General features: G+C 50.5%; 1 protein-coding gene across 3 annotated transcripts; it reads left to right on the top strand.

Moving 5' to 3' along the window:
• Positions 1-209: 209 nt before the first annotated feature.
• On the top strand, positions 210-3444 carry LOC119311532 (protein PIN-LIKES 7-like). Of its 3 annotated transcripts, XM_037587161.1 has the most exons (11): positions 255-346; positions 798-875; positions 1022-1227; positions 1329-1408; positions 1643-1767; positions 1861-1985; positions 2074-2277; positions 2367-2486; positions 2576-2676; positions 2792-2844; positions 2935-3444. In XM_037587161.1, exons 3-11 carry the CDS (start codon positions 1093-1095, stop codon positions 3243-3245), a joined length of 1254 nt encoding a protein of 417 aa, XP_037443058.1. In that variant the 5' UTR covers positions 255-346; positions 798-875; positions 1022-1092; the 3' UTR covers positions 3246-3444. The 3 variants fall into 3 exon arrangements, with proteins under 3 accessions (XP_037443056.1, XP_037443058.1, XP_037443057.1); XM_037587159.1 differs by lacking the exon at positions 798-875 and having other exon boundaries at positions 210-346; XM_037587160.1 differs by lacking the exons at positions 255-346; positions 798-875 and having other exon boundaries at positions 916-1227.
• Positions 3445-9640: the final 6196 nt, after the last annotated feature.

The raw sequence follows: 9640 nt of genomic DNA, 5'->3' as shown, positions 1-9640 counted from the left end.
GAGGGAAGCGAGTAGGTAGCTAGCGACAGACGGACGGGCGCCTGTGTTGGCGGCGGCGGCTGCCTGCACGGGAAGGAAGGATTATAGGTGGATGCGGTGTAGGCGCCATCTCTTCTCCGGCCCAGTCCGCCTGACTGTCCGTGTACGTACGTGTCTCCGTCGCTATCCTATTTAAACCTCTTCCTCCTCCTCCTCTCTGGACTCTTGACTGCATCGCATCGCATCCATCCATCCATCCAGAGCAGGCTACCACCGTACGCCCCCTCCTCGCCCGTCTCCGGCCACGACCAACTCCGGCGGGTCTCCCCATCCTCCTCGCTCCCCTGCCCCGCCGCGCATTCTTCAGGTAATCACGCTTGAAAACCTGGCTTCTGCACCCGCGATCAGCATGCAGCTGGCAGCTTGGTACCGGCACCACCACCGTCTTTATTTGCTTCCTCTTCTTAGCTTGTGGAGCTCCATCTCCTACCTGCTGCTGCGTTCCATGTCTTTTCTTCTTATTAATCCTTGGTGAATAGTAAGTAGCAAGCTCCGTGAGTCTTGGAGAAATTTGCGTGTCCCCGCCCGCCCGTCCGTCCGTTAATTTGCATCATCGCCGGACGCCCGCTAGCTCGCGTTTTCCTTTCCTCAAAGCATGGTGCTGCCTCTCTAAGCGCACAAGTGATTTACGCCTTCACCTCCCACCGTCTGCTGACAAGGCACACCTCTTTTTGTTTTCCTTTTCTTTTTTTTTTTGAAAAAGAGAGCCGTCTTTACGATTTCATTTCATCGAAACCACATGTTTTTTTTTGTGGTAGCTCGCCTCTCGCAACTTGCTGCCATGAGGAGAGGACCCGTCTCTTTCGGATCGCAGCAAAACCAGCATATACTAGAAGGTAGCAGCAGCAAATAAGATTTCGCAAATAAATGTAGTAGTAAAAGCTTACTCCTGCTACACATGCTGCGGCTGCCAACGGTTCCGTTCCGTGGATCATTTAACGATTTTGATCTCTGTTTCCTCTCTCTTATCTGAATCTTTCAGGAGACGTGTGCGAAAACCACCCTTGACTGAGGAGGAGACCTGCTCCTGCATCAGGGCCGGCCGGGAAGAAGATGGGCTTCCTGTCGCTGCTCGTCGTGGCTTCCATGCCCATCGTCCAGGTCCTGCTCATCGGCGTCATCGGAGCCTTCCTCGCCTCGGGGTACAGCAAGGTCCTCACCGCCAGCGCCCGCAGGGACATGAACAAGGTGATCCAGCTGCTTCCATGGGCACATTAAATTCTGTATCATCCTTAGCATAATACTGCCCTTGTTCTTTGCTAACCCCATTACCTGGTTCTCTTGGGCAGGTTGTTTTTACAGTCTTCACCCCATCTCTCATCTTCGCCAACCTCGCCAAGACGGTCACACTGTCCGACGTCATCTCCTGGTGAGTCAGCGGCTTCATCAGTTTCACAGTTTCCAAAAAGACAGTCCGTTAAATAGTTGCTGCAGTTCGTGAACATGTGCCAGAGTTAGCACCATGCTTCCATTTAACAAGTTCTCTGAATGTCAAGGAAGACGGATGCATTTGTTTTCCCAAGGGACAGAACATTCAGTAAAAAATGCCTGCATAATCATATAATTCAAGTGGACTGACACGGATAGGATTTACATCATACAGGTGGTTCATGCCGGTGAACATAGCAATCACATTCCTGGTTGGCAGTGCTCTAGGCTGGCTAGCGTGCAAGATCCTGAAACCGCCGCCGCATTTCCGTGGCCTCATCATGGCCTTCTGCTCTGCAGGTACACACAATGTCAGACTTTGAGCTGCCATGATGATGTTGGTATCCATATCATGATGCTAACCGTGTCCTGCATCGACCAAAAATACCACAGGAAACCTCGGCAACCTGCTGCTGATCGTCGTCCCGGCGGTCTGCGACGAAGACGGCAACCCGTTTGGGAACGATCGGAGCCAGTGCCGCTCGCGCGGCCTCTCCTACTCGTCGCTGTCCATGGCTGTAAGCATAATTTGCCACCTACCAGTTGCTCGTCCCTCCGAGGCCGCCGAGAGATCAGGCTGTTAATTCACTCTGAGGATGTCTGCAGCTCGGTGGCCTCTTCATATGGACGTACACCTACAGCCTGATGCAGAAGTCCGGCAAGCTGTACCACAAGATGCAGTCCAAGAGCATCCAGTGCCCGGCCGACAGCGACGAGGAGCATCTCGAGGGATTCAAAGCCGGCGACGAGGAAGCAGCACTCCCCGCATCGGCTGGACACGATGACGAACACAACGAGGGGAGACAGATTGTAAGTTCAGAATTGTCCATGTTGGTTGGTCGGTTGGTTCTTGGGAGCATATTCAGAGTTCAGAGAAACTGACTCGGACAGGAATGCAGGAGGCTCCACTCCTGTCGTGCGAGAGCGATGTCGCCAACAACAAAGGGTTCTGGACGAACCTGAAGGAGGCCGTGCACCAGCTCGTCGAGGAGCTCATGGCGCCGCCGACCATATCCGCGGTACGTCTCTATCTAACAAGCTGGAACATTTGTCATTTGAAGTGGAAAAGGTGTTTTGACTGAATTTGGTGCTAACTGCATTCTGATAGATAATTGGATTCGTCGTTGGGCTAGTGCCATGGCTGAAGTCGCTGATCATCGGCGACGGTGCCCCTCTCAGAGTTATCCAGGATTCTCTGGAGTTGATGGGGTACGAAGCAACATCCCTGCTGATGATAATTTTTCCTATATTCATTTTGAAAGCTCTGAACCTAATTCAGTGTTCATTCAGTCTCACTCCAATGACTAAGTACTTCTCTTTGCAGCAATGGCACTATACCCTGCATCACCCTCATCCTCGGAGGAAACCTGACCCAAGGTAAGGATCGTTCGGTAGCAGCTCATCTGCATAGTGTCGCCTCGTCCTCGAAAACAATTATCTGAACCCACTCTGAAAATTCGTCTGCAGGGCTGCGGAAGTCGGTGCTGAAGCGCGCGGTGATCGTGGCGATCGTGTTTATCCGCTACGTGGCTATGCCGGTTATCGGGATCGCCGTCGTCCGTGCGGCGCACGGGGTCGGGTTCCTTCCCCACGACCCTCTCTACCGGTACGTGCTGATGTTGCAGTTCGCGCTGCCGCCCGCCATGAACATCGGGACAATGGCGCAGCTGTTCGACGTCGGGCAGGAGGAGTGCTCGGTGATCTTCCTGTGGACGTACCTCGTCGCTGCTGTGGCGCTCACCACCTGGTCCACCGTCTTCATGTCCATCCTCTCCTGAAGCATGAAGCAGGCAACCATGAACAGTTCAATTTTGTAATGGGTCAGGGAGAATTCCGGTAGATTCCATTTGTAAAGTGTTCATTCCAGAGTTTGTAAGTAGACACGCTATTCTTTCTGTATGAATACTAGTCCATTCTTTATCGAAAAACATAGTAGTTCATATTCAGCCTGTCCTGCTTTTGCAACAGACTGCACTAGTGGATGGATCTCTGTGATGGAATGATCAAGCACTAGTTCATTACATAATCGAAGGATATCAGAGTTTGCACTAACACTTAATTTGGCCCAGATTTTGCAAGAGAGTTTTGCAAACAATACAAACTCTTTTAAATACACTTTCAGAGACCAAAGTAAGAAGCTACCCTGCCCTGCCACCGGTTACTTAATCCCCCTGTGGTCTTCTGAATTCTGGTTCTGCAGACTTCGGAATTCCAGTCCACTTCATGGATAGAAACATATTATTTCAGTACATTGAAAGAGCATAGACAAACATATCCCCTGGCTCCGCAGACTTCTATATTTCAGTATACTTCAGGCTACTGTTTTTTTTTCTTTTTTTGCAAGAAGACTCCACTGAAAGGGCACCATAGCAGACAACAACATTTGCACTACGAGCTACCAAAGGGATCAACTGTCCACATACCATGAAAGTGATAGTGATCGCAAAAGCTGGGGATATCAAAATCTCTTTTAAAATAAAATTCTGCACCTTTGGAAGCACTGATATCCAGTTGTAGCCGCCTGCGCTGATTAGCCACCCATTTATCATTGCAGGTACCACATGCGCCAAATTTCATTACCTTGAGCACCTTTGCGTTCAGAACAAAGAACTTGGCAAAGTTAACATCTGCTCTCTTGCCTTCATAGGTGTTCAAAACTATTGCTCTGAGATGGAGTTCGAGGCATTCGATGGGATCGAGTGTGCTATATTGGCACAAATTTTCCATATCCTTCCTATGGTGTGACTGCAAAAGAACAAAATAGGTATTGGTGGCCACTTTAGGTCGCGATAAAAGGAGTGAGTTTACTGTGGGCAGGGAAACAATGATTCTACATAGTTGGCACCTAGTTAGATAAGGATTAGTTGTATTTGCATGATGATTGAATTAATTAGGGATTGCTGAACAATGTAATCCCCTTACTTCATTTTAACTTTAAAATCTCCTACGTGTAGTTTTGACTACCATATTTTTCATTGTACAATTATAGGGGGAAAATTACACAACAATCTTTACCGTGGAGGCTAATTTTACCAAAATGTACTAAATATTACGTCCAAACTAAACTTCCAGAGATATAGTATAATTGATCAAAGTTAAAATACCATGTGACTAGATTTAACAACAAAGATTTTTACCTGGATGTATAGCTTCTCCAAGCAGGGAAAGCATCTAAGAAAGCCAACAACTACATCCAGATTGGGGCCGATAGATTCTAGAACCAAGACCTTCACTGTGCGTCCCGACGCAGTCAAACTAGTGGGGATAATTTCCTGGAGAAAAGAGATACACACACATCAATATATTGCAAGTAGAAAATACCGAAATGCATGCAAGTTTTTTACCCGCACAATTGTTCCATTCACAGTTTTGAGATTTTCGCTAGACAAGCAGCCCAACACCATCAATTTCGGCGCCGCAAGGACTCTGACTATCCTCGGGCCACCAGATGGACCAAGTGTGATCAATCTCTCAAGGCAAGGTGCATCCTCAATGACAAGCTCCTGAAGAAGGGACTCTTCACCGTTGGAGTAAGAACCAGCGACACCAATACTCCGTAGAGTGGACGAGATGATCCGGACGGAGCTGGGCCCCTGGATCTTATCAAGCTGAAGGCTCTCTAGCGCAGTGCAGGCAGCGAGCAGGCAGTGGAGGGTCGCCTCTGAGATAGCGACACCACAGAGCTTAAGCTCCTTCAGCCGAGGGAGATGAAGTGCGGGGGTAGCTTTAATCTCGTGGAAATCACAGCCGCGCAGTGTGGCGACGCGCAGTGTGGGCGTGAAGCGGAGCACGGACGGCGGCAGCGTCCACCACGGATTGTCGCCCAAGTAGAAATCAAGCTCCTCGAGGCCATCGAGGGCGGAGGACCAGAACCAGCCGGCGAACTTGGCGCAGAGGTCACGGCTGGGGCGGGTGCCGTGGCGGTCACCGAAGGAGAGGCGGCGAGCGGGGCCGCTGTGCACGGCGAGGATCTTGGAGACGATGACGGCGATGCGCTCGCTCACCTGGCGGTAAACAGGTTGGTGCCCCAGGTAGTCGACCGCGAGGTTAAGCGGGGCGGAGCGCCAGAGGTAGCGCCACCGGGAAGAGAGAGCGGTTGTCCGCGCAGCGTCCTTTGTAGGCAAGAGAGAGATGATGGTGCCGAGGATCTCGTCAGGGAGGCGGCTGATGAGGTCGAGGCTCGCACCATCGCCGCCGCTGACGTCCCTGCTCGCCGGAGATTGCGGATCGTCCCGCCTCCGCTTCTTGGATAGGGAAGCCGCCGCATCGTCCATGGACGCCGCCGCCCAAAAAATCCGAGAATTAGGTTGGAACCCACGAGCGATCTATTTAACGAGTTTGGAATGTGTACGATTTACACAGGTATACATATCACAAAATATTTCTTTTTTATAAGAAAGAAAAATAAAAAAAGCTAGGTCTCATGGGATGATAAGGGCAACTCTAACCGGCTGACGCGAACGGACACGGTTTTTGTCCGCTTTTCATCTGTTTAGACCGGCAAACTGAATGCGTTTGTTCGGTTTTTAATTCGGGTGCGTCAATGCGCCGAATGCAGCATTAGCATTTTCGTCCGCACGATCTTGAAAAATACTCCCTCTGTCCCATAACGTAAGACGTTTTTTGACTCTACACATAAGCACGCATATTGATAAAACATAATAAAAAACGCTGGCCAAAGTCCACTTATATACATAAAACATAAATAAAACTTAGGAAAATAAAAGCATTCACCCGGCCGTGGCCCTAGTCATCGTTCTCGGAGTAGGAGCTGCTGAGTTCAAAGTACATCGACGCCTCCGCCTAAGGACAGGGGTAGGCTGCCAACGCCGCCTCCTCCGGCGTTGCTGATGCGGGGACTGCTGCTACCTGCCACGGTGCGCGCGCCCTCCTGCTGTTGCTGCCACCGTTCCTCCTTCTCGCGCGCCCAACGCTCCGACACTCCTCCTCCTCCTCCTCCTCCTCGCGCCCCGTCTGCATCTGCCTCTCGGTGTCAGCCTGCTCCTCCACCAGCAAGTTTGCCTTCTAGACCTCAAGGTGTTGCAACTCCTCCTCGTCGGTGGAGTGCATCCACACTGCTGGGGCGGTGACCCACTCCCGGACGACGCCGGTCCTCTGGTACCCCTTCAGGACACCATCAGGTAGATTTGGCGCTGGCGGTGGTGGTGGCACGACTCTGCCCGCCCTTCTGTCCGAGCTTCCAAAATTCTTTATCTGTGGCATCCCGCCCAAGTTGAGCTTCCAGGTTGTGGCCCCGCTCGAATCAACGTAGCCCTCGAACTGAATCCTCTCAACATAATCATCCATCCACTCGAAATGTGTGTATTTCTTCAGGATCTGAAAACAACAACATGAACCCTAAATTCAAAATTCAAGGGAAAAAACAAAATATGGAGAAATTAGAGCAAACGGCAGTGAAAGAACGGGCTAAGAACTGAGATCTAACCTTGTCATCCCTTCCTGCCATTGATTTGCTCAAGCACTTCACAAATTCCCGCCCAAGAATTTCCATTCTCATCAGTCCTACTGACCGACCATTTCAGAGGCTCTGGGCGTGGGCATGACGAGCACCTTGTGAGCAGCACTGGACCATACTGACGCCATTTTGAGTGCGTGGCGAAGGAGGTGAACATCTGGACTAGGTCGCCGGAGAAGAGGAAGAATGGGGAAAGGGGAAGCAATGGGCGGCGGCGGGCGGACGGGCACGGGCAGTCGTCTAATCTAGCCGCCAAGAGGTGGGTCCCGCACTTACTAGACAAGTGGTGGGTCCCGCGCTTACGTGGATAAGCTGTGGCTTCAGTCCATAACAACTAATAAGGGCATCAATTCAGTTTAAGGGCCATGTCGTGTGTGGGCTATTTACACGCTCAAAAGTGTCGCCCCAAAACCATTCTGTCGAACAACGTCTTACTCCTTCCAATTCACATGAAATGTGTTGCATAGGAGCTATTGACCAACCTGCAATCGTATTTCAGCAGTTTATATGTACACGCTGAACTGTCAGAATTCAGAAAAAACACTCTGTGTGGTACACAGGATTGAACCACTCTACGCTGTGAAGATATACAGCAAGCTGGGGAAATGAAAGTAAAATCTAGTTTTGTTTTGTTTTTTTGCGGGGGAAAACAATAGTTCACGACAAGGAAATGATTCCTAGACTTTGCCCAGCACTTTCCGTAACAAGTCGTAGCTGTTCTGGATGCGTTTTCATAGACCAAATAATTACAGACATCACCCAACACAGACCAAAACAACGCAAACTAAAACATAAGCTTTCAGATTGAAATTCTAGTAGCACCATCTCGACGTAAACTTGGTAAGCTACACTTTCATATTCTCAGATGTTGCGTAACAATCTCGCAAACAATATAACCCTCTTACCTACACTTTCAGAGACCAAAGTAAGATGCCATCCGTCTGCCATTTCCTACATCAATTTTCCCTTCAAAAACAAGACTACATAGTACATACTCCCTCCGTCCGAAAATACTTGTCATCAAAATGGACAAAAAGAGATGTATCTAGAACGTAGTTTCGGATGGAGGGAGTACATAATAGTATGTTTGCACATCAGCATAGGTATATCAAAATTCTGAAATAACACAATCGACCACATTTCAGCAATTCAGGTGATGGAACCGTAAATAGGTGCATGATGTTTCAGTTTCCTGCAGGTAACATACGTACGCTAGATGGTAGTAGCAGCAAAGGAACATTACATATAAAGACATCGGGATGCTTGGAACGAAAGATATGACGACATAAATGGAGCATCTATCTCCTGATATTCTCTCGAGAGGGCATCAAACCGGCCAGCATCACTTGCATAATGAGCTATCAAAGGGATCAGGCATCCACATATCATGTTTTGCTAGACAGGTAGTCCACCGCCAGTTTCGATGCCGAGATGACCTTGATTATCTTGGGGCCATCCCCACGTGGGATCAATCTTTCAAGGCATGGCGCGTCCTCGACGACAAGCTTCTGAAGCATCACATTTGCTCTGTTGTGGTAAGAAACAGAGACAACAATACTTCGTAGAGTTGGGGAGACAATTTGGACGGTGTTGAGCCCATGGGTCGATTCAAGCTCAAGGCTCTCGAGCGCGATGCAACCAGACAGCAGGCGGTGGATGGCCGCCTGTGAGATGGCGACCTTGTAGAGCTTAAGTTGCTTCAGCCGAGGGAAAAGAAGCGCAGGGGCAGCATCAATCTCAGGAAAATCACAGGAGTCGATGTTGACAGCACGCAGGGTGGGCGCGATCGCGAATCGGAGCGCCGAAGGCGGCAGCGGGCGCGGTGGCCTGTCGCCTCCGTCGCCGTCGCCGTAGTAAGATCCGTTGGAGGTGAAGTCGAGCTCCTCGAGGCCATCCAGGGTGGGTGACCGGAACCAGCGGTCGATCTTCCGGTAGATGCCGCGGCGGAGGCAGATGATGCCGTGGAGGGAGAGGCGGCAGACAGGGCCAGCGTGTGCGGCGAGGATCTTGGAGACGATGGCGATGCGGTCGCACTCCCACCCGGAGAGGCGCCGGTCAACGGCAAGGTTGAGCGGGGCGGAGCGCCAGAGATGGCGCCACCGGGAGGAGAGGACGGCTGTCCGCGCCGCTGGCTTGGTGGGAAGGCGGGAGATGATGATGTCGAGGATCTCGTCGGGGAGATCGCTGATGAGGTCTTGATTGTTCAGCCACTGCTTCCTCTTCTTGGATACGGAAGCGGCGGCAGCCACACCGCCGTCCATGGCCGACCAGAAAGGATGCAGCAACTTCAAAACTCAGAACTTCTCTTCCGTCCACTGAGCAACTCAACTCAAGCTATTTATAGAGAGTGGAATGCGAACGGTTTACAGATGTGAACACATCAAAGAAAAAATAGGGAGCACTAATCCTTGGACTAAATTAACTCCGGGGGTCTAGGAAATTGACCCGTCATTCTTGATTAACTACAAGCATGCGCACCCAAAAACGACTGACTCGTGCAAGCACTGCCATCGAGTACTACAGACTTGACTGACTGATCAAACGACCCAACTTCTCTAGAGCACTGCTATATGAACGACATATGCACACGATTTACAGACGACAGTCAAATCAGTCCGTTGATGTATGTCAACAGCCGGCAGCACAGCCACAGATGGGCGGTCGTGCACTGGTCGTGCATAGTGTTTGTCATGTGTA

The sequence above is a fragment of the Triticum dicoccoides genome, chromosome 5B (assembly GCF_002162155.2).
Source record: "Triticum dicoccoides isolate Atlit2015 ecotype Zavitan chromosome 5B, WEW_v2.0, whole genome shotgun sequence".
Classification (NCBI taxonomy): domain Eukaryota; kingdom Viridiplantae; phylum Streptophyta; class Magnoliopsida; order Poales; family Poaceae; genus Triticum; species Triticum dicoccoides.
This window is presented reverse-complemented; position numbering and strand designations above follow the sequence as displayed.

Bases quoted from the DNA above. Each gene is read 5' to 3' on its own strand.
- LOC119311532 (XM_037587159.1), top strand. From the start codon at position 1,093: ATGGGCTTCCTGTCGCTGCTCGTCGTGGCTTCCATGCCCATCGTCCAG. The intron at 1,986-2,073 runs GTAAGCATAATT...GGATGTCTGCAG, and splicing joins ACTCGTCGCTGTCCATGGCT to CTCGGTGGCCTCTTCATATG. The intron at 2,677-2,791 runs GTACGAAGCAAC...TTCTCTTTGCAG, and splicing joins GATTCTCTGGAGTTGATGGG to CAATGGCACTATACCCTGCA.